At 47.0% G+C, this 25354-nt stretch overlaps 1 protein-coding gene across 1 annotated transcript; it reads left to right on the top strand.

Annotated features, from left to right (window-relative positions):
• On the top strand, positions 1 to 23986 carry PSMB9 (proteasome 20S subunit beta 9). The gene is given in 7 exon segments (XM_060237808.1): positions 1 to 90; positions 4969 to 5033; positions 5768 to 5822; positions 5824 to 5900; positions 21023 to 21152; positions 21777 to 21918; positions 23805 to 23986. Coding segments are annotated over 7 exon segments (636 nt in total). The 5' UTR covers positions 1 to 51; the 3' UTR covers positions 23933 to 23986.
• Positions 23987 to 25354: the final 1368 nt, after the last annotated feature.

Below are 25354 nucleotides of genomic sequence, written 5' to 3' on the forward strand. Positions count from 1 at the left end.
GCTCTTGCGGCAGACGCGGCGCTCCAGGGAGGGTTCGGAGAGAGACCCGCGATGGACAGCGGCGGGAGGGCGCAGAAAATCAGCACCGGGGTGAGTGCGAGGTGGAAGGGGGCGGTGGGGTGGACGGCCAGCTAGGGGTCTGCGAAGAGGAAATCTGCAGGGATCGTTTTGAAAAGGGGGAGGGGGAGTGCAATCCCCAAATGCTCCAGCGGTGGGTGCAGCAGCCCCTGCAAAAGGATGGGGGGGGGATGAATGAATGGAGGGGGCATGCGCTCCGTTAAGCTAGGGGTGTCAAACATGTGGTCCGTGGGCCGAATCAGGCCTCCCCCCCAGGGCTCCTATCAGGCCCCCGAGCAACTGGCTGTCCTCTGCTTCCTTCTCCCTCTCTCTTGCTTCCTTCCACATCACAGCTTGCTTTGCCAGGCTTACACAGGAGCTACACAGCAAAACCTTTTCTCTATTTGCAAGGCTCTCTCAGTTGCACAGCAGAGCTACTGAGCCAAGCCTTTCTTCCTTCTATCAGCTGAGGCTCCCAGTCCCCTGGGGAAGGAAGGAAAGAGCCCCAGCCTCCTTTGCCCGGTTCCCTGGATCCCGTGGGGAAAATACAAAGAAAGCACCTTTCAGACCAAGGAGTGCTATCGTTTGAAGCGTCTCTGCTCCCTAATCTTAAATAGGTACACACATGGCCTGGTCTAACCCGACTTGGCCTGGCCCAACAAGGTCAGATCTGGTCCTCATAACATCTGAGTTCCGCACCCCTGCTCTGTAGCTCTGCTGCGTTGATTAAGTTTGCCAGCCTCAGTCAATCACACTGCATAAATTATTGTGCTCTGGGGCCATTTTTCCTGAGCTACGACAAAAAAATGTGCACTCTGGAGGCTAAAACTCTGTGAGCTGGCTCACGCAAACTCAACTTAGAGGGAACTGCTGCTTGCAGTCTGTTAACCCCTTCCCCCTCTTGGCCAACGAACGGGGAAATACCTGGGAGCAAACAAAACACACGCTTTGCATCGTTCGCAAGCACTAACGTGACGTTTTGTGTTTGACTTTGTAAGGGTCAATGGGGCCGCCCAGTGCCCACAAATGCAAAGCAGAAAAGTTTTCCAAGTGAGAGGTCATAAAGAGGTCCTCAGGTGCCCCTTTCCTCCCAGGCACAAACTTGCTTTGCAAAGACCCCCTCCTTCTCCCAGGAGAAAGTAAAGCAGGGCCTTTTCCTCTGCTCTTAAGACTGGGCAGTGCCACCTAAGCTATCCAGAGGGCAGGGGAGATGTCCTCTGCTCCTTCCCAGCAGGAAATGGACGAGTCCCTGAGATTCGTGCCCTGCAAGGTCCCAGCACCCCTCCACCCAACCTCCCTTTCCACCTGTGTGGCCCCTTCTTTCCACCCCACTCTCCCTGCAGCCCCACTTTTGCCACCATCGCACTCTCCCCGGGCTCTTCCCACCCCGTTCCTGCCTCCCCCGGTCTCCCCACAGCCCCGTTTTCACCATGAGAGAGAGAGAGTTGGGGCCCGGCGGCTGGCTGCTGGAAGAAGCCCACCCAAAATTTTATGTCCTGCCCCCCCCACCCAAAAATTTCTGGCAACGGAGCTGGTGACTTGGCCCCCAGGGCTACATGGAGACCCCCATAGCAGAGGCTGGACGTCATTTGAATTTTAGTGTCTAGCAGCTACTGCCAGAAAACCGTACCAATATAATAGAATTCTCTCTTTTGGAACTGGAGCTGTAAAATGTATGGTATGCATGTAATGAATTTTAATGAGTTGATTGTAATTTATTTTAATATTATACATCTTAATCTTTTGTGAGCCGCCCTGAGCCCGACGGGGAGGGCGGAATATAAATGTAATATAATAAAATAAAATAAATTTTAAAAAGTTTTTTTTTAATTAAATTTTCAGAAATGGCATCAGATAAATTGTACACAAAACACCACATAAAATACAGTGCAAGTTTGATGTTGGAGTTAATAAATTTACATATAAAAAGAAAAAAAGGTAAAGGTAGTCCTCTGTGCAAGAACCAGTTGTTTCTGACTCTGGAGTGATGTCGCATCATGACATTTTCACGGTAGAAGTTTAAAATGCGTGCAAAAGAGCTATGTCTGTGGCTAGAGATAAAAAGCCTTTACAACAGTAAATATAATTTAACAGTAGTTAACTATAAAAAGAGCACACCACTTAATTAGACTTTTCAAAAAGTTTTATTAGTTTCAGAAAAAGATAGGGATGGGGAAGGGGAATAGGAAAATAAAAGTCACAATACATTCTGGTATTATTTTGCCTAAGAATACTTTCAACAAACATAATTCTACAATATTTTCTTTGCATAAATTGTCCCCTATTATTTTGTCTCAACTGTACATAATCCATTTTCAAATTTTGTAGTATGCACCTTTTGTTAAAATTATCTAGTAATTTTGACAAATCCAGTAAAGGTAAATTTTATAATATAAAATACAGAAAAAAAGAAGGGGGGGAAAAGAGTTCACACCAGAGAATCTTAAGAGTCTTAATTGTCTAACCAGGCATAGAATTTCATCCAATATTTTCTTGCTTCTTCTTTAGATTTCCCAGCCAACAGCTAGGATAAAAAGTCCAGCTCTGCTGTTTCCAGAACTTTTCCCACCAAGTCCATTTTCATGGGACTTAATTAGAATCCATAGTAGAAGTCCACTAGGGAGGATTCTCTGATGTAACATAACGTAAGAGTGATTCTCTGACAGTATGGCAGAGGAGGCCAAACTACAGCTCAGGAAGAGCCACGGTTGGCTCTTTTGCATGTATTTTGTGGCCCTCAAAGCCCCTACTGCCCCATCGGCCAACCTGGAGAAGGCATTTCTCTCTTTAAATCACTTCTCCAAGCCAAGCCAGCTTGTGGCTTGAGGAATGCATTTTAAGTTGCTTTCTTTCTACCTCTCTCTCCCTTCTCCCTCCCCCATATATTTGCTTTATTTCCATCTATTTCAGTTTTTCCTCCCTCCCTCCTTCCTCTCAAACATTTGATGCTCACATCTTGTGGCTCTCAAACATCTGACGTTTATTCTATGTGGCTCTTCCGTTAAGCGAGTGTTGAAATTTGAATGAAAACAATATACACCTTAGTGTTTTTAAAACAATAGTCTTGATAAGAATACAGCATCGCGTTAGTACGGTTTTACAGTTTTCTGGTTGTATCTCCTTGAACTGTGACCCCTTCTGTGGTTGATAATGTTAGTACCTAAAAGCACCATCTGGTTTTAGCTTGGATTGTTATAATGTTGGTTTGTTTTAATGACTATAATATTGTTTTAACTTATTGTACCTCACCCTAAGCCTGCATGTGCAGGGAAGGGCAAACTAGAAACCCAATAATATAAAAAAACCAACAAATCTTCTAGGCCAAATTCCCCAGAAGTTCAAAATTCACAGGGATTGTCAGGCCTGATCTGTGAACAACGGCATCCCACCATCTGCAAACGTTATTTAAATTATGACTTAGATCTCATTTGCAAATTTCATTGGGGCAAGAATAAAAAATCTGAGAACTTTGCAGTCTGACAAAGGGACAGCCAGTTTGTGCAGCAAGACACAGGTGTTTATTAGTCTCCCTCCTTTGGAGAGGCAACTGGCACTCTTTCGTCAGTGCGTTTTCCCATCCGGGTGGCATATGCAGGTATGCCCCTCCTGATCTCATTCTCACAAGAACAAAGTCGGGAGTCCAGTGATCCTTCAAGACCAACAACATTTTATTCTTAGCAGGCCTCCGATCAGCAGGAGCGCAGCTCCTGAACCTTTCCGAGGGTCCCCCCTCTTCCTCCCCACCTACCTTGTCCATTGAATAGTAGGTGCAGCTGCATAACAATCCCTGGATTAGGAGAGCGGGCAGCCAGCCAGCCACCAGGGGCTTTGCAGCCCTCATTAACCCCTGGAGAAGCCCGCACCACCCTTTCTCCACTTCTTATGTGATTTTGACCGATGGGTGGCTTGCTGACTTTTTGAATTGGGGGGGGGGCGGTGGTCCAGGAGAGCTCCAGATGAGTGAGGCCTGCTTGGGCTGGCTGGATCTCTAGCCAGCCCAAGCAGGCCTCGCTCGCCCGGGGCTCTCCTTTCTTGCATCGGTTGCTTTTGGCTGGGGGGAAGCCTGCATATGCTAATGAGTTATGCTAATGAGCTCCACCACCTGTTTTTCAACAAAACGACCCCTGATCCTTAGTATAAACTTTCATGCGCACGCACACTTCCTCAGATACACCTAAATCTACCTCACAACCAGTGTTCCCTCTAAGCTGCGTTAGCGTGAGCTAGCTCACAGATTTTTATCCTCCCGCTCACACAATTTTGCCTTAGCTCAGGAAGAATGACCCCAGAACACAATAATTTATGCAGCAGGTCACAGCTTTAATGCCAGTAGCTCACAAAGTAGAATTTTGGTCACAGGACTCTGCAGCTTTGAGGGAACGTTGCTCACAGCCACTCAGTAAGTTAGGCTAGGCTGAGAGATTTTTTTTTTTTAAATGAATTCAGAAAATGTGAATTTTCTCTAGGGACCTGTTTTACTGCTGACTTCCACCAAGGAATCCAAACCTGAGTATTTTGGGCCGGCAGAAATTTCTGAGCAGTCTCCAAGGGCAGCCCCCTGTAAAGCGACCTGCAGTAATCTAGCCTCGTTGCGACCTGCGTGCGGCAAGATGAGGAGGGCTGAGGTTTTGCTTGATTCACCAGCCATCAATTGTGCAAAGAGGCATATCCAAAAGAAGAAGGACGAGTCCCTTCCAGGGGGCCCACCCCCTCTCCCACAGATACCAAGATGGTGGAATTAGGGATACAAAACTTGGTCAGTCCCATTAAATTTATGTGATACAAGTGATCAGCGAGGAGGTGCAAATATAGATTGGTACGAAGGAATCTTTGCCTGGGTGGGCTGTGATGGTTTCCAGCAAATGTGTTTCTCTCTCCCTCCCCCTTCACTTCCAATTATTTCTCCTACAGACAACCATCATGGCTGTGGAGTTTGACGGAGGGGTCATAGTGGGCTCTGATTGGGTCTCTGCAGGGTGAGCATTCAATCAATGCCCAGTGCATGGGAAATTTAAGACATTCTTTACAGCAGGGGTCCCCAACCCCCATGCCGTGGATTGGTTCCGGTTCGTGGCCTGTTAGCAACGGGTCCATGAGTTGTATAATTATTTCATTATATATTACAATAGAAGAAGACGATGACACTGGATTTATATCCCACTCTCCACTCCGAATCTCAGAGCTTGGAGAATGCATTTAATGTTAAAGATGCTTTCTTTCCACCTCTCCTCACTCCTCCTCCATCTTCTTTCTTTCTTTCTTTCTTTCTTTCTTTCTTTCTTTCTTTCTTTCTTTCTTTCTTTCTTTCTTTCTTTCTTTCTTTCTTTCTTTCTTTCTTTCTTTCTTTCTCTCTCTCTCTCTCTCTCTCTCTCTCTCTTCTTTCTTTCTTTTCTTTCCTTTCTTTCTTTCTTTCTTTCTTTCTTTCTTTCTTTCTTTCTTTCTTTCTTTCTTCTCTCTCTCTCTCTCTCTCTCTTTCTCTCTCTCTCATCTTTCTCCCTCCCTCCCTCCCCTCCCCTCCTTTCCCTTCCCTGTCTTGCAGCTCTCAAACATCTGATGTTCATATCTTGAGGCTCTCAAACATCTGACATTTTTTTTATGTGGCTCTTACATCAAGCAAGTTTGGCCACCCCTGCTCTAGACTCTGCTGTATTGCTCTCCCTCCCTCCCTCCCCCACACATGCCCCTATCTAAGTCTCCGTCTCCTCTCCAGGGAGTCGGTGGTGAACCGCTTCTACAACAAGCTGGAGCGCCTCCATGACCGGATTTTACTGCGCTCTCTCGGGATCAGCAGCCGATGCCCAGGCCATCGCGGACACGGTGCATTACCAGCTGGAACTCCACAGGTAAGGAGCAGCTCAGCCAGGGGACTGGGGCCATGCATCCCAGTCATGGCCCGGTCATCCCACATGAAAGCCAAATTCCAGAGGGGAGAACACACTCCTCTCTTGCAGCAAATAGTCTGGCGACAGCTTAAAGCAAAGCCCCCCACCCCATCTTGAGCCTGGGGGGTGTCAAGATCTCTTGCCATTTTGAAATGCTTTGCTCTTTTGCTCTCTGTACTGAAACCCCTGCTGCTACTTGGAAAACGAAAGTATGTAGGCCTTCTACCACGGTCTGTCCTTCAAGGTCAGCCCTATCTGTTTGTTTTGCTAATGAACACTGGGCTGTGAGGATGTCTGCCTTGTTACAACTTAGTGTTTTAAACTTATCTTTTGTTTAAACAATTTATTGATAACATATGGTAACAATATCTATTTATATCATTACTGTCTCTAACCCATATGATATTTTCTAATTCCCCCTCCCTCTGTTACTAGACTCCCACCGAAGTTATATACTTGAGTTCACATACAAAGGTACCCTAAACGATCACGATCAAAATTCATATTCTACCTTTTTCTCATACTCATTATTAAAAAATTGTCCAATGTCTTTTTACATTCCACTCTTTCTCTATATATCCTCTAAATTTCTTCCACTCCCTTTTAAACACTTCCAAATCATAGTCTCTTAGAGGTCTTGTTAGTTTGTCCATCTCACTCCATGATAAAACTTTCACGATCCAGTCCCATTTCTCTGGTATTTTTTCTTGCTTCCGCAACTGCGCATACAGTGTCCTAGCAGCTGAGAGCAAGTACCAAATTAGAGTTCTAGTGTTTTAACTTATCTTGTGCCAGAAAGCTGGGCGCATATGTAACCACTAACTGCTTCTATATATATTCGCTCACCTGCATCCCACCTTAATTTGGCCACTTGCCCTGCAGTGGTATTATCCTGTCTTACAATAAATGCTAATCCTGTTCAAATGGAGAGTCGTTATTATTGAGGATAGCCATAGACCTGACAGTGGGCAGCTTTGGAATTCCACACAGTGTGGTGAGCACAGCTACAAAATGGCTGCCACAAAATGGCTACTGTTTTGTTATTAGTCACACAGTGAAGATCTCTGTGCTGAGGTGGCGGTGGCTGCCAAACTGTCATTTTTAAAACTCTGCACAGTCCGTCAAATGTCCCAGTGGCCAATCAGAAGCCTTTCCAGGCAAAAGTCCCTCCCACTTTTGGGAACCCCGCATTAAAGTAAAACTGATTAATCAGGCAGAAAACTTCCAGGGGCACAAACACACTTCAGCTAATGCAAGAAGTGGGAGGGAGATTATTTTACAAAGTCAGAACATAAGAGAAGCCATGTTGGATCAGGCCAATGGCCCATCCAGTCCAACACTCTGTGTCACATAAGAACATAAGAGAAGCCATGTTGGATCAGGCCAATGGCCCCATCCAGTCCTACACTCTGTGTCACATAAGAACATAAGAGAAGCCACGTTGGATCAGGCCAATGGCCCATCCAGTCCAACACTCTGTGTCACTTAAGAACATAAGAGAAGCCTTGTTGGATTAGGCCAATGGCCCATCCAGTCCAACACTCTGTGTCACTTAAAAACATAAGAGAAGCCATGTTGGATCAGGCCAGTGGCCCATCCAGTCCAACATTCTGTGTCATGTAAGAACATAAGAGAAGCCCTGTTGGATCAAGCCAGTGGCCCATCCAGTCCAACACTGTGTCACATAAGAACATAAGAGAAGCCATATTGGATCAGACCAATTGCCCATCCTGTCCAACATTCTGTGTCACACAGTGGCCAATATATGTGTGTGTACACACACACACACATATATATATACATATACATATATACACACACACTGTGGCTAATAGCCACTGATGGACCTCTGCTCCATATTTTTTATCCAATCCTCTCTTGAAGCTGGCTATGCTTGTAGTTGCCACCACCTCCTTGGCAGTGAATTCCACATGTTAATCACCCTTTGGGTACTTCCTTTTATCCGTTTTAACCTGGCTGCTCAGCAATTTCATCGAATGCCCACGAGTTCTTGTATTGTGGGAAAGGGAGAAAAGTACTTCTTTCTCTACTTTCTCCATCCCATGCATCTTCTTGTAAACTTCTATCATGTCACCCCACAGTCGACGTTTCTCCAAGCTAAAAAGCCCTAGGTTAAATGAAAATAGACAGCAGATTAATATAGACAGCGGGAGGGAGTTTATTTTACAAATCAAGTTAAATGGTCAAGCAAGGCAAAAGAGAGCATATATACCCATGCCTCTGTACTGTGCAGAGAGCAAAGGAATGCAAAATCCAGCCACAAAAGGTCCAATCAGAACGAGCATGAACAGGGTGGATTTGAGTCAAGAAGCATCTTAGAGACTGTTATGTACTGGGAAATGCTAGAGACTCTTTGATATATCTCGAGGTCTGGACGCTAAGCAGTAACCAATGAGCAGTCTTGGAGCGAAACTTGACCGCCATTATTTGGCATGGGGATCGGGGGGAGGGTTCTTTTTGCATGCATATAAGCGGGGTCATGGCCCTGCCATTTTGTCTTAGTGTGTGGTTGCCAATAAAGCATGTCCCTGTTGGAACTAATGCATCGAACCCAGAATTTAAAAGAGACCCACAAGATTTTTGTCATTATTAACTCTGAAGAGTTAAAACTCCTTTTGTGAGATACACTTTGACTCTTGAAAGTTCATAGTCCCCCGATATAAGTTGTCTTATACTGAATTCAGCCCTCGGTCCATCAAAGTCAGATTGACAGCGACTCTTCAGTGACTCAGGCAGAGATCTTTCACATCACCCGCTTCTTGATTCTTTTTAACCGGATTGAACCTGGGACCTTCTGCATGCCAAGCAGGTGCTCTGTCACTGAACCATGACCTGTGACCAACCCAGATTTATTGGGGGGGAGGGGTGGTTCATGCAGATGTCACACCTGGTGACTGCCACAATGACCTGAGTGCCATCAACCAGATCAATGGAGACTTTCCTCTGGTCTTGGCACCTCTCCCTTCCTCCCCCCCCCCCCCCCGAACCCCATTCTGGTTTCCCACTTGACACCATTTTCGGGCAATGTGCAAGAACACCTTCAGTTTCTACAGAAAACTTGGATTGCCTTTGGCAGGAGTTTGAAATGGACGATGCACCTTTTGATTGGTCTCATGATATCAGCCGGAATAAATGCAGTCCTTTGCCTTATAACTTGCTACTCTGAGCTCACGCTACCATAAAAGACCTGGGAAAGGAGGGTAGGTTGGATATTACTTCGATTGACCTATAATATCTGAATGGGAGAGGACTGTTACTCTAACGGAGGCTGAGCAATACCAGCTATTGGGGACCATCACAAGGACCACTGTAGCAGGAACTCCTTTGCATATTAGGCCACACACCCCTGATGTAGCCAGTCATAAGAACATAAGAGAAGCCATGTTAGATCAGGCCAATGGCCCATCTAGTCCAACACTCTGTAGCACACAGTGGCCAATACACACACACAAACACACACACTGTGGCTAATAGCCACTGATGGACCTCTGCTCCATATTTTTATCCAATCCCCTCGAAGCTGGCTATGCTTGTAGCCGCCACCACCTCCAGTGGCAGTGAATTCCACATGTTAATCACCCTTTGGGCGAAGAAGTACTTCCTTTTATCCATTTTAACCTGACTGCAAGCAATTTCATTGAATGCCCACGAGTTCTTGTATTGTGAGAAAGGGGAGAAAAGTACTTTTGCTCTACTTTCTCCATCTTGTAAACCTCTATCATGTCACCCCGCAGTCGACGTTTCTCCAAGCTAAAGAGCCCCAGGTGTTTTAACCTTTCTTCATAGGGAAAGTGTTCCAAACCTTGAATCATTCTAGTTGCCCTTTTCTGCACTTTTCCCAATGCTATAATATCCTTTTTGAGGTTGTGGTGACCAGAATTGCACACAGTACGCCAAATGAGACCGCACCATCGATTTATACAGGGGCATTATGATACTTAAGTCCTTAAGGGAACTTACAGGACTTCTTCCAGGGCCTACTCTCAGCTCCAGGAGGATTGGCTATATCAGGGGTGTGTGGCCTAATATGCAAAGGAGTTCCGGCTACAAATAAAAGCCCTGAAAGTAACTATGAAATTAATATGAACTAAATTGCCTGCTGAAGAAGATTGTGATCCTGCCTATCTAGTTTCTACTGAGTAGCACCACAATGTTGTTTTAAATTATTTTAATATCGTCTAATGATTTTGGTATTGTAAAATTTGGTTGATTGTTAGCCCCCCTGAGTCCGCTTGTGGAGACGGCGGGATATAAATCCAAAGTAAGTAAGTAAATAAATGCAGACCTGCATTCAAGTACTTGTTTGCCTGGAGCAGTCTATCTGATAAGTCAAAGTCTCCAGGAAGTGGTAGAGGAAGTGCCAAAGATGTGTCTCTGGGGTTCAAGGGAGTTGAGGCAGGCCCAAAGGACACAGCTTTTGATTTAGGAATCTGTAACATGACCGCCAGAGCGGTTCCTCAGTGGAACAGATTTCCTCGGGAGGTGGTGGGCTCTCCTTCCTTGGAGGTTTTTAAACAGAGGCTAGATGGCCATCTGACAGCGATGCGGATCCTGTGAATTTAGGGGGAGGAATTTGTGAACTTCCTGCATTGTGCAGGGGGTTGGACTAGACGACCTTGGAGTTCCCTTCCAACTCTAGGATTCTATGAAAGGGCACTGCTGGATTCAGGAATCTGTAACATGAGCCACTCCTAACTAATGATAAGAAGATGAAGAAGAAATTGGATTTATATCCTGCCCTATGCTCAGAGTCTCAGAGCGGTCGCAATCTCCTTTACCTTCCTCCCCCACAACAGACACCCTGTGAAGTGGGTGGGGCTGAGAGAGCTCTCCCAGAAGCTGCCCTTTCAAGGACAACCTCTGCCAGAGCTCTGGCTGACCCATTCTAGCAGGTGCAAGTGGAGGAGTGGGGAACCAAACCTGGTTCTCCCGGATAAGAGTCCGAGCACTTAACCACTACACCAAACCAAACTACAAACACCTCCCCCTAAAGGTGGCATACCGAGATTAACGGCATTAATTGGAATGGAGAGAACAGTTCTCTTCTGGCCTAACAGCAGACTATAAATGAAAACTAATAAATGTAACATAAATAAACAAATAATCTACTGAGTCAGTGTTCTACAGCTCTACCTGGTGTTTTATGGCAACCTTTGCCATCTTTGGCCTTGGGAGACAGCCATGGCCCCATAAAATCAGAGATGATTTATCCAAAGTTCAGAATAAACCACTCCTTTAACTGGCCAGAAAAGCCCCGTGGTGCAGAGTGTTAAAGCTGCAGTACTGCAGTCCTAAGCTCTGCTCACGACCTGAGTTCGATCCCCGGCAGAAGCTGGGTTTTCAGGTAGCCAGTTCGAGGTTGACTCAGCCTTCCATCCTTCCGAGGTCAGTAAAATTAGTACCCAGCTTGCTGGAGGGGGGACGTATAAATGATTGGGGAAGGCAACGATAAACCATCCCGTAAAAAAGTCTGCCGTGAAAGCAACCTCACCCCAGAGTCGGAAATGACTGGTGCTTGCACAGGGGACCTTTCCTTTGCTTAACTGGACAGCACTTAGTGTCTAGAAAGCTTTCTAGAAAGTGTCTAGAAAGTGTCTAGAAAGTGTCTAGAAAGCTTCTCCCCACCCAATGTTGTCCATGAAAAGAAATAAAGCAGAAAAATCCCTCACTCAAACTGTAAGCTTTCCAAAGGGATTTTTGACTCTCCAAAGCTGATATGCGAAGAAATCTTGTTGATCTTACTTTAAAAGGCTACTGGACGCCAGTCTTGCTCATCAGTTGCATCCACCAACTGTGAATACTCGCATGACTAAGCTCCTTACACCTGCTTTCACTTTCCTTTGCCTTCCTTCCCCACAACAAACATCCTGTGAGGTGGGCGGCCCTGTGAGAGCCAGTTTGGTGTAGTGGTGAAGTGTGCGGACTCTTATCTGGGAGAACCGGGTTTGATTCCCCACTCCTCCACTTGCACCTGCTGGAATGGCCTTGGGTCAGCCATAGCTCTGGCAGAGGTTGTCCTTGAAAGGGCAGCTGCTGTGAGAGCCCTCTCCAGCCCCACCCACCTCACAGGGTGTCTGTTGTGTGGGGAGAAGATATAGGAGATTGTAAGCCTTGAAAGGGCAGCTGCTGTGAGAGCCCTCTCAGCCCCACCCACCTCACAGGGTGTCTGTTGTGGGGAGAGAAGATATAGGAGATTGTAAGCCTTGAAAGGGCAGCTGCTGTGAGAGCCCTCTCAGCCCCACCCATCTCACAGGGTAACTGTTGTGGGGAGAGAAGATATAGGAGATTGTAAGCCTCTCTGAGTCTCTGATTCAGAGAGGAGGGCAGGGTATAAATCTACAATTCTTCTTCTTCTGAAGGCAAACATGTTTTGTTGGCGGTTTCCTTTTCACATGTCTAAAGGATAACGCTCGGGCATAACAACAACAAAACAAGATCGAAATAGTTTTGGGGGAAACCCAAATAAGACTTCATTAAGGGGAGAGCTGTGGCTTATCCTTGGTGTGGGTGGAAAGCCCCATCAAGACATAGCCAGCTTTTGGTGACACATCATGTAGTTTCCAAGGCAAGAGGTGTTCAGAGGTGGCTGGCCATTGCCTACCTCCGTGTATCAACCCTGGACTTCCTTGGGGGTCTCCCATTGAAGTACTATCCAGGGCTAAGCCCTGCTTAACCTCTGAGATATGATGAGATCCAGCTAGCCTGGGCCATCCAGGTCAGGGCGTGAAACCTTTTTAAAAAAAGATCTAGATGGTAGCAATGTAAGTCTGTTTTGTAGCATTCAGAAAGAGCAAGAGTCCAGTAGTGTCTTGAAGATGAACAAAATTTGTGGCAGGGAATTAGCTTTCCCGTGTCACTGCTCACTTCTTCAGATATAGGTAGAAAGGAAGTTAATCTGTCCTTATATCTTGGCGAGTGGAGCAAAGTTCCCTCTAAGCTGAGTTTGTGTGAGCTAGCTCACAGATTTTTAGCTTCCAGCTCACACATTTCTGTCTTAGCTCAGGAAGGATGACCGCAGAGCAGTGTTCCCTCTAAGCTGAGTGAGCGTGAGCTAGCTCACAGATTTTTAGCCTCCAGCTCACACGTCTGTGTCTTCGCTCAGGAAGGATGACCCTAGAACACAGTAATTTATGCAGGAGCTCACAACTTGAATGCCAGTCGCTCACAAAGTAGAATTTTTTTTCTCACAAGACTCCACAGCTGAGAGGGGACATTCCAGTAGAATGATTTCAGATGCTGAAGACTATTGTCATTTGGCATGTTAGTCTCTTGCTGTTAAAAATCTTTAAAAAAATATCTAGAAAAATTGGGCCAAAGAGACCACATGAAAGGAACCAAAGAGAAATATAAACCCTCCATCCGCTGACTGACATGAGAATTGACTGGCTCAGTGCCAGAGAGCAGGAATAAGAAGAACTTTGTGAGAGAAAATATTTTTTTCTGGCAAAGAATCCCATGCTTTTGCGTTTAGGGGCTGGGGGGGGGTGGGGGAGTTGTGCTGAGGCAAGAGCGCCCTCTGGTGCCCGAAGTGGCCATAGCCGCTTCTCCTCTATGGGCTGATTTCCCCGAAAAGGCGAGTCGTCTGTTTTCCAAAGTGCAAACTCGAGGCTGGCGGGGGCGTGTCGGGCCTGCTGGAAACCCCCTCTGGAGTCTGCAGCCTGAAAGGTCCCGCCCTTCTCATTTAGCTGCTGCATTGGAATGTGCATTTGGAAAGTGCCTGGTAGCTCGCCTCCATGGGAAATTCCCACTGGCTGTCAAATAGGGTTGCCAAGTCCAACTCAAGAAATATCTGGGGACTTTGGGGGTGGAGCCAGGAGACTTTGAGGGTGGAGCCAGGAGCAAGGGCGTGACAAGCATGACTGAACTCCAAAAGGAGTTCTGGCCATCATATGTAAAGGGATCGTGCACTTTTAAATGCCTTCCTTCCATAGGAAATAATAGATGGCAGAGGCACTTTTTTTGGAGGCTCATAGAATGGGACCCCCTGGTCCAATCTTTTTGAAACTGGGGAATTGTTTTGAGGAGAGACACTGGATGCTATGCTGAAAATTTGGTGCCTCTACCTCAAAAAACAGCCCCCCTGGAGCCCCAGATACCCACAGATCAATTCTCAAACCGGGGGATCCCCTGCCCCCACCTGGGGATTGGCAACCCTACTGTCAAAAGGGGAGGCTGTGAAGGGTAGGGAACGTTGGCTCGCCAGATGTTTTTTGCCTACAACTCCCTTCAGCCCCAGCCAGCATGGCCAATGCTGTATATATATACACACACACATATATATTGGCCACTATGTGACAGAGTGTTGGACTGGATGGGCCATTGGCCTGATCCAACAGGGCTTCTCTTATGTTCTTATGTGACACAGAGTGTTGGACTGGATGGGCCATTGGCCTGATCCAACATGGCTTCTCTTATGTTCTTATGTGACACAGAGTGTTGGACTGGATGGGCCATTGGCCTGATCCAACATGGCTTCTCTTATGTTCTTATGTGACTCAGAGTGTTGGACTGGATGGGCCATTGGCCTGATCCAACATGGCTTCTCTTATGTTCTTATGTGACACAGAGTGTTGGACTGGATGGGCCACTGGCCTGTTTCAACAGGGCTTCTCTTATGTTCTTATGTGACTCAGAGTGTTGGACTGGATGGGCCATTGGCCTGATCCAACATGGCTTCTCTTATGTTCTTATGTGACACAGAGTGTTGGACTGGATGGGCCATTGGCCTGATCCAACAGGGCTTCTCTTATGTTCTTATGTGACTCAGAGTGTTGGACTGGATGGGCCATTGGCCTGATCCAACAGGGCTTCTCTTATGTTCTTATGTGACTCAGAGTGTTGGACTGGATGGGCCATTGGCCTGATCCAACAGGGCTTCTCTTATGTGACACAGAGTGTTGGACTGGATGGGCCATTGGCCTGATCCAACATGGCTTCTCATATGTTCTTATGTGACACAGAGTGTTGGACTGGATGGGCCATTGGCCTGATCCAACAGGGCTTCTCTTATGTTCTTATGTGACACAGAGTGTTGGACTGGATGGGCCATTGGCCTGATCCAACATGGCTTCTCTTATGTTCTTATGTGACACAGAGTGTTGGACTGGATGGGCCATTGGCCTGATCCAACATGGCTTCTCTTATGTTCTTATGTGACTCAGAGTGTTGGACTGGATGGGCCATTGGCCTGATCCAACATGGCTTCTCTTATGTTCTTATGTGACACAGAGTGTTGGACTGGATGGGCCACTGGCCTGTTCCAACAGGGCTTCTCTTATGTTCTTATGTGACTCAGAGTGTTGGACTGGATGGGCCATTGGCCTGATCCAACATGGCTTCTCTTATGTTCTTATGTGACACAGAGTGTTGGACTGGATGGGCCATTGGCCTGATCCAACAGGGCTTCTCTTATGTTCTTATGTGACTCAGAGTGTTGGACTGGATGGGCCATTGGCCTGATCCAACAGGGCTTCTCTTATGTTCTTATGTGACTCAGAGTGTTGGACTGGATGGGCCATTGGCCTGATCCAACAGGGCTTCTCTTATGTGACACAGAGTGTTGGACTGGATGGGCCATTGGCCTGATCCAACAGGGCTTCTCATATGTTCTTATGTGACACAGAGTGTTGGACTGGATGGGCCATTGGCCTGATCCAACATGGCTTCTCTTATGTTCTTATGTGACTCAGAGTGTTGGACTGGATGGGCCATTGGCCTGATCCAACATGGCTTCTCTTAAGTTCTTATGTGACACAGAGTGTTGGACTGGATGGGCCATTGGCCTGATCCAACATGGCTTCTCTTATGTTCTTATGTGACACAGAGTGTTGGACCGGAGGGGCCATTGGCCTGATCCAACAGGGCTTCTTATGTAACATTTACATTGATATTTACGTTAAATTATATCATAGTGATACAGCACCAAAAATGCAATGGAATGTTTTAATGTTTAAGTGTTTTAAATAATTTTAAATTGTAGTTTTTATTGGTTAAATTGTAAAAATGTATGTTGTTAGCCGCCCTGAGTCCGCTTGCGGAGAGGGCGGGATAGAAATTTAAAGTAATAATAATAATAATAATGAGTGTTGGACTGGATGGGCCATTGGCTTGATCCAACATGGTTTCTCTTATGTTCTTATGTTCTAATGGCTGGGGCTGATGGGAGTTGTAGGCAAAAAACATCTGGAGAGCCAACGTTCCCCACCCCTAAAAGCAGGGCCGGATCTATGGTGGGCAGAGGGGGGTGCTTGCCCAGGGCGCCGACGGGGTGTGGGTGTGTGCCAAATTGGGTACGGAGTGCATTGTATTCTATGGGACCATAAGACAGAATGGCCCATAAGGGGGCGCCATTTTTAAATTTTGCCCCCCCTCCCCCTTCAAAAAACATGTAGATCCGGTCCTGGAACAAAGTTGCAGTCCACTAGCATCTTTTAAGACCAACAAAGTTTTATTCAGAATACTGGACTCCAACTTTGTTCTATTGCTTCAGACCAAGGCTGCCCGCCAGGATCTAAAGTATATTTAAAGTTTTGCGTCCAGTGGCACCTTTAAGCCCAACAAAGTTTTATTCAAGCAATGAGATGATACTATCTGATAAAGTGTGGACTCAAAATTTGTTCTGCCGCCTCAGCTTAACACGCCTGCCCACCAGGAACTAAAGCATATTCAGTTTGCTTTCCAGAGTTGTAGAAGCGACTAAGTGACTTTTTGTAAAGATTACATTTGAGCCCACACTGAGAAGCAGTGCGGTGGCCCCGCCATGTTGTCTTTTAGCATGTAGTAGCAATAAATCATGTTCTTTGTTGAACTCTGCTGCATCCAACTCACTATTTAACAGAAGCGTTCAAACGTTTCAGTTTTTTAAAAAACATTCACCACCATGAAAACCCTGAGTGGGAAGAAAGGTGGCATAGAAATGTTTTAAATAAATAAAATGTAACAAAACAAATGAGTTTATTGGGTTGGAAAGTGTGACTTCCTTCCCACTCCAGCCTGCTACCTGGACACAGTTACCAGAGAAGTCACAATGTTTACTCTTTCAGCAGCTTTTAACATGAAAACTGTTAACTAGACAGCTTGAAGAATTTCAGTGTATATTTATTTGGGAACAGCAGCCAAACTCTGCCTGTTGAACTAAAGCAGTCCCTACTGGACTCCCGTCCTGGTCCAGGAGGCCTCTTTTCCCTCCAAAACCCAACTGTCAATTTTTGTTCGTTGACAGTTAAACTGCCTCAGATTCCCCGCCCCCCTTCCTTCAAAGTTCCATTCACTTTTGGAATCTGATTGGTCAGCTCTGAACAGGGAGGACAGAACTCTCCTGTCCATCACACAAAGGGTTGCCAACAGGCCTGGAGGCTCACCAGGATGTCATTTATCTCCAATATTTTCAGCTGGCCCTTTCCTTGAGTCTTTGTAGAGTGGGCAGGATATAAATTTAATGTAATAAATAAATAAATCCCACACTTTTGGCCCCTGTTGAAGGGACAGGACATTCTCCTCCGGGTCTCTTGGCAACTGTACACCTTACAGGGTGTTTGCAATGATCAAGAAAGATAATTGCATTTTTAGCATCCTCGGAGACCACGCAGGAGACCAATGGGATGTGCAAATAGGTAGTCAACAAGTGTCTGATTAAGTGGGTGATAGCCTGCACCTCAACTCTTTAATGATGAAGGCACCTTTTGGGGCCCTGCCTCAATAAATACAGTTTGGAGGGACCTAGACGTTTTCCCAGAAGTGCTCACCAAGTGTTCAAGAGTGCGTGACCTAGCTGTTGTTGATGAGGTTGGCACATCAAACATAAGTCCCTTTTTAGGGTTCTTCACCCAAAGGGTGATTAACATGTGGAATTCATTGCCACAGGAGGTGGTGGCGGCTACAAGCATAGCCAGCTTCGAGAGGGGATTGGATAAAAATATGGAGCAGAGGTCCATCAGTAGCTATTAGCCACAGTGTGTGTGTGTGTATATAAAATATATTTTGGCCACTGTGTGTTACAGAGTGTTGGACGGGATGGGCCATTGGCCTGATCCAACATGGCTTCTCTTATGTGACACAGAGTTTTGGACTGGATGAGCCATTGGCCTGATCCAACATGGCTTCTCTTATGTTCTTATGTGACACAGAGTGTTGGACTGGATGGATGGGCCATTGGCCTGATCCAACATGGCTTCTCTTGTGTTCTTAGGGTTGCCAATTCTGGGTTAGAAATTCCTGAAGATCTTGGGGGGGGGGTGCAGCATGGGGAGGGGAGAGACCTCAGCAGGGCAGGATGCATCCAGCTCACCCTCCAAAGCAGCCGTCTTTCTCCAGGGGAACTGATCTCTGTTGTCTGGAGATCAGTTGTAATTTAGTGGAGATATACAGGCCTCACCTGGAGGTTTTCTCCAGAGCTGGTGTCAAAGGAATGTGGTATGCTGGGTGCTGATAAGTGGAATATGTCTCTCCGATGAAGACACTTGAAACAGTATTATAGGCTTTACTGTTAGAGGCTGATGACTACCCACTATATATCAAACTTCTTTAAAGGATGAAAGTCTAAAGTAACGTCTTAAAATCAAAAACTTTTTTGTGAAAAACAAGAACTATCTGCATTTGCAACACGGTTGACACTGGCACTTTATTTGTCCCGCGGAGTCGGGTAAATCACCTTCAAGGGTCTTAAGTCGGCAATGGACATGATTAAGTGCAAGCACTTTCGAAAATTTATTCTCTGCGCTTTATACCTTGCATTCGTGAATTCTTGACAATATGCAATAATATGTGATGCTGTAGTGTTTAAAAATTAATTAATTATAGTTTTGAAGTAATTTTCATGATTTATTCGTTATTTTCCACAGCTTTTTGTGTTGTTGTATAACCCACCTGGAGGTTGGCAACCCCTAGCTCTGTGCTGGTCTCCTTTTCTGTTTGTAGAAGAGACAGTGAAAGTGGAGAGCTTTTTGCCTCAGGAATGGCAGAGACCTCCCAGGCAGAAGTCTAGAAAAACAAAGGACGACCAGAAGGACATGAGCTCAGATGTCAGGAAAACATCTCGTGGCTGCTTTAGGCTCCTCACACACCAACAGAAACAGAGGAAATGCCGGCATCTCAGAGAAACATTGCTTCGCTGAGTGACAAAACGGCCCAATTTGTGTCCTCCTGTTGTGTCTCCCACATGTTTTGAAGTTGTTCCACAGCATTTGTGGAATGTTGTGTTCCCCAGCTCAATTAAGGAACAAACAAAGGGGTCTTGTGAGGAGAGACAGACAACTGGTGGGGCGGGGAAGCTTTTTATTAGAATATACCAGTCCTGGCAGCAGGGAGATCTGGGTCCACATGACTCAAAGGCTCAGGACACCCCAGGGTTCTCCAAAACTACAAAGATCGACCAAAGATCTTATTCCCCTAATGACACAGGCATACCTTAAGCATACTATATTATTAAAACCAACATTATTGGATGCAAAAACAACACTACATGACTTGGCTTCTTTCCATTGGTGAATCTGAATTTTGGGATGGGCCGGGTGAAACTGGATAGTGTTTACACACTAAGGGAAGATGCTCTGACACCTTCGTCTTCCCGTTTGTTTCTTTGATTCCAGGCGATCTGGTGGTGCCTCAGTCTTTCCCTATTGGAATGTGCCAGTATAGAAGACTGATAACTCCACCGAGGTTCATTCTCTCACTAGGCGCAATTGTCCTGTGCCCAGGAGAGAGGTGATCTTGGTGAGTTTGGTGTGGAGAGCAAGTTTGGTGTAGTGGTTAAGTGTGCGGACTCTTATCTGGGAGAACCGGGTTTGATTCCCCACTCCTCCACTTGCACCTGCTGGAATGGCCTTGGGTTAGCCATAGCTCTGGCAGAGGTTGTCCTTGAAAGGGCAGCTGCTGTGAGAGCCCTCTCCAGCCCCACCCACCACACAGGATGTCTGTTGTGGGGGAGGAAGGGAAAGGAGATTGTAGACCGCTCTGAGCCTCTGTCCTTGAAAGGGAAGCTGCCGTGAGAGCCCTCTCCAGACCCACCCATCTCACAGGGTGTCTGTTGTGGGGGAGGAAGGGAAAGGAGATTTTGAGCCACTCTGAGACTCTTCGGAGTGGAGGGCGGGATATAAATCCAATATCTTCATCTACCTCACAGGGTGTCTGTTGTGGGGGAGGAAGGGAAAGGAGATTGTGAGCTGCTCTGAGCCTCTGTCCTTGAAAGGGCAGCTGCTGTGAGAGCCCTCTCAGCCCCACCCACCTCACAGGGTGTCTGTTGTGGGGGAGGAAGGGAAAGGAGATTGTGAGCCGCTCTGAGCCTCTGTCCTTGAAAGGGCAGCTGCTGTGAGAGCCCTCTCCAGCCCCACCCACCTCACAGGGTGTCTGTTGTGGGGGAGGAAGGGAAAGGAGATTGTCAGCCGCTCTGAGACTCTTCGGAGTGGAGGGCGGGATATAAATCCAATATCTTCATCATCTTCTGCTTCTTATTCCGTCGCTAAGAGATCCAGAGCATTTGGCCAAGAATGTCCAGTTTCCCTGGCCAAGTCAGGCCTCTTAAGAAAAACACTCTTAAAATGCACTTATTTGCCTAACTTCTATATTCTATCTATAAAAAAGGGAGTCCCCTGTGCAAGCACCAGTCGTTTCCAACTCTGTGGTGACATCACATCATGACGTTTTCACAGCAGACCTTACGGGGTGGTTTGCCATTGCCTTCCCCAGTCATCTACACTCCCCCCCCCCCAGAAGCTGGGTACTTGGGAGGATGGAAGGCTGAGTCAACCATGAGCCGGCTACCTGAACCCAACTTCTGCCAGGATTGAACTCAGGTCATGAGCAGAGAGCTTTGACTGCAGTACTGCAGCTTTACCACTCTGTGCCATGGGGCTACCTATTCTAATGATGAGTATTGCTAATTCTAGTGATTTCCATGATACTGGCATCAGATTGTCCTAGCTGGTCAACAGGTAGTTTCCAGAAATCTCAAAATGTGCTGGGTCTGTGTCTCAAAGTAGAGCATGATTTCAAAAAAGACTTATATCTGTCACTTGAGAGTAGAATTTCTGAATGCTTGATTTAGATGCTTTTTTTCTCCCTGGCAGCCTGAACATGGACAAGACGCCGCTCGTCTTGGCTGCGGCCACCTTGGTGAGGAACATCAGCTACAAATACAAGGAGGAGCTCTCCGCCCACCTCATGGTGGCAGGATGGGACGCCAAGAAAGGAGGGCAGGTGAATCTGGGTGGAGGGGGGGGGGTTTGACACCTGGCTGGGAGAGGCTCTGCAAGGGCCCCTCATGGCTTGTTTGCGTGCAATCCCACCACCCCCCTTACATAAAGGGATTCTGCACAGCTCCTGGCACACCCAGGGTCCATTTGACCGGGCAGGTCTTTGCTGAGACTGGAAGCCCATCCATTCAATCTGGAGAACCGGGTTCAGTTTCATGCTTCTCCACAAAAAGCCAGCTGGGTGACCTTGGGTCAGTCACATCTCTCTCAGCCCCACAAACTCGCCACCTAGTGGTGCGTAACTCCAAAAGAGCTAGAACTTCAGGCTGCCAGACAACCTCAGGATGTCCTCGCTATCCTACACACAATGACATAAACGATAATTGCTAATTATGCCAAAGATGCAGAAGAGAACAAGGGGTGGGACTTCCTGTGCAGCTAAGGCAGGCTTTGAGGGTTTCCTTGGTTTCCAGCCTTCATCCATCTTCATAGCCATCTTTATCCTCCCCATATGGAGTATGCCTGGTAGACATAGCTCACCCATTGCTTTATACAGCCTTGCTCTTTGGATGAGTTGTCCATTCTATCCCTGCCTCACCGCCTCTTCTGCAACCTTCCATCCCGACAGGTTTATGGGACAATGGGAGGCATGCTAACCAGGCAGCCCTTTGCCATTGGGGGATCGGGAAGCACCTTCATTTATGGCTACGTTGATTCTGCCTACAAACCTGGAATGAGCCGGGAGGAATGCTACCAGTTCACCAAAAATGGTAAATGTCTAGCTGCGTGCAGGCAAGGGTGGAGATTTTGGGAGATGCTGGCTCATTTCTTGGGGGGAGGGCAGAATTTCGTGGAAGCAAGGATCTTTTTTTTTGGCCTGGATTGTTTGGGAGATGTTAGTCTTTGGACGGGGAGGGACGGTGGCTCAGTGGTAGAGCATCTGCTTGGGAAGCAGAAGGTCCCAGGTTCAATCCCTGGCATCTCCAAAAAAGGGTCCAGGCAAATCGGTGTGGAAAACCTCAGCTTGAGACCCTGGAGAGCTGCTGCCAGTCTGAGAAGACAATATTGACTTTGATGGACCCAGGGTCTGGTTCAGTATAAGGCAGCTTCATATGTTCATATATGTTCATCAGATCTGTATGCCCTTGTTTTGCACCTCACCCCCAGCCCAGTCCATGAAGAAGAAGACGATTGCAGATTTATACCGCGCCTTTCTCTGAATCAGAGTCTCAGAGCGGCTTACAATCTCCATTATCTTCTTCCCCCCATAACAGACACCCTGTGAGGTGGGTGAGTCGGAGAGAGCTCTCCTAGAAGCTGCCCTTTCAAGGACAACTCCTGCGAGAGCTATGGCTGACCCAAGGCCATTCCAGCAGGTGCAAGGGGAGGCGTGGGGGAATCAAACCCGGTTCTCCCAGATAAGAGTCCACGCACTTCACCACTACACCAAACTGGAGAATCTGGCCACCAGTTGCGAGGCCTGTGGTGTTTCACTGTTTTGGTCAAGATTTTTACCTGAGCTAAGGTTGCCAGATCCAGGATGGATAATTCCTGGAGATTTAGGGGTGGAGACTCAGGGGGGCAGGGTTTGGGGGAGGGGAGGGGCCTCAGCAGGGTATAATGCCATAGAGCCCACCTCTGAAGCTGCTCTTTTCTCCAGGGGCACTGATTAGGGATCAGCACCAACCATCATGAAGCAGCATTCATCATGGATTTTGTCCAGTGTGTGGTTCATGAACCAAAGTTTGTGACAGGTGTGCAGGCACCATCTTCCACAAACTTTTAAAGCAGCTTATGGCAGTTTGCGGCAGTTTGTGGATAGAGCAGAAAGCAGGGTTTTAAAGGGATTCTGAGTCCCTTTAAAAAGGTAATCTCCTGTGCAAGCACCAGTCATATCCGACTCTGGGGTGACATTGCTTTCACAACGTTTTCACGGCAGACTTTTTGCAGGGTGGTTTGCCATTGCCTTCCCCGGTCATTTACACTTGACCCCCAGCAAGCTGGGTATTCATTTTACCAACCTCAAAAGGATGGAAGGCTGAGCCAACCTGGAGCCAGCTACCTGAACCCAGCTTCCGCAGGGATCTAACTCAGATCGTGAGCAGAGCTTGGACTGCAGCTTGCCACTGCTCCATGGGGCTGTTCTGAGTCCCTCTAAACCTCTGCTTTCCACTCCGGACTACTCAGTTGTTTTTGTGGTTCTCTGCAAACTTCATTTAACAAGACTACAGTCTTTTTCAATGGGGTTTATTGGGGCAGGGGGGACAAACCATGAACCAATTTGGTTCACCATGAACCTCCCAGTTTGGGCTGCAGTTTGGCCATGAACCAGGAACCAAACTTGAACTGCATTTTGTGGTTTGTGCCCATCCATAGTTTTGATCCCTGTAGTCTGGACACCAGTAGTAATTAATTCCAGGAGATCTCCAGCCCCATCTGTGGATGCTGGTAATGCTAGACTAAGCAGAAAACATTTAAGAGATGCAACGTGGGCAATGGAGTACAATGCTGTAAAATCACAGTATCCCCTTGAGATGTGCATGTGTTGTTTTTTATTTCAGAATCTTCATTTAATGCCTTTTCTTTCCCTGCTCCCCCATCTGAACACCTCTGCTGGTTCTAGGCAAATTTGAACCCTTTGTTCTCTCCCTTCCAGCTATCGCCCTGGCTATGTCCCGGGACGGATCAAGCGGGGGTGTCATTTATCTCATCATCATCACGGAAGCTGGGGTCAAGGAAGAAGTTGTGCTGGGAGACGAGCTCCCCCAGTTCTATGACAAATGAACTGGATCCCTCTCCCCTCTTTTTAAGCCAATAAACATTACATGTGGAATTGTATCTCTGTGCGTTCCCTGATGTTGAATCTTTGCATACCTTCAGAACCACACTCACACTTTCGTGTGAAAACTGGGTTCCTTCAGGTTAGTACACCATTTGATTTAGCCAACTAACTATCAGATATGTCATATTAAGAACATAAGAGAAGCCCTGTTGGATCAGGCCAATGGCCCATCCAGTCCAACACTCTGTGTCACTTTTGTTGTTCAGCTGCACAGTCGAGTCCGACTCTTTGCGACCCCATGGACAAAGTCACGGCAGGCCCTCCTGTCTTCCACCATCCTCCGAAGTCTGCTCAAATTCGTGTTCGTTACATCAGTAACGCTGTCCAGCCATCTCCTCTTTTGCCGTCCCCTTCTTCTTTTGCCTTCTGTCTTTCCCAGCATCAGGGTCTTCTCCAGGGAGTGCTCCCTTCTCATTTGGTGGCCAAAGCATCTGAGCTTCAGCTTCAGCATCTGACCTTCCAGGGAACAGTCAGGATTGATTTGCCTTAGGACTGACTGATTGGATCTTCAAGGGACTCTCAAGAGTCTTCTCCAGCACCACAGCTCAAAAGCATCTATTCTTCTGCTCTCGGTCTTCCTTATGGTCCAGCTCTCACAGCCATACATTACTACTGGGAATACCATCGCTTTGAGGGTGTGTTGCCTGCACTTCCTTGAATTGGCGAATGAATTTCTGCAGTTTGAGTTGTCACTCAAGGGGCTTGGATGAATTGTGGATGCTAAAATGGTGTTTGTAGATCTTAACCAACACTAGGGCTTTTTTGTAGCAGGTAGTCCTTTGCATATTAGGCCACACCAAGGTTGCTAAGTTCCCGGGCTAGGCGGAGTTTCTCCCACCCGGGAGGTTCCCAGCCCATCAGTCCTCATTGGTCTGGCGGGATGATCCTCCCTGACGTCTTGGATGGATGCAGTAACTCTCAACTTTAATGCCGGTCGTTCGCAAAGTAGAATTTTTGCTCACAATACTCCACAGCTTAGAGAAAGTATTGGTCAGGGCTTTTTATGTAGCAGGAACTCCTTTGCCTGTTAGGCACCCCCAGGGCCCTTTTTGTAGAAAAAGCCCAGCAGGAACTCATTTTCATATTAGGCCACATCCCCTGACATCACCATTGTTTAGCACAGGGCATTTTTGTAGGAAAAGTCCAGCAGAAGCTCATTTGCATATTAGGCCACACCCTCTGAGGCCCAGCCAGCCGGAACTGCGTTCCTGTGCATTCCTGTTAAAAAACACACACACACACACAAAACCCTGGGCACCCCTGATGTAGCCAATCCTCCAAGAGCTTACAGCAGGGGTCCCCAACCCTCTGTCCATGGACTGATATTGGTCCATGGCCTGTTAGCAACCAGGCCGTGAGTTGTA

The sequence above is a fragment of the Heteronotia binoei genome, chromosome 5, assembly GCF_032191835.1.
Source record: "Heteronotia binoei isolate CCM8104 ecotype False Entrance Well chromosome 5, APGP_CSIRO_Hbin_v1, whole genome shotgun sequence".
In the NCBI taxonomy this organism is placed as follows: Eukaryota; Metazoa; Chordata; class Lepidosauria; order Squamata; family Gekkonidae; genus Heteronotia; species Heteronotia binoei.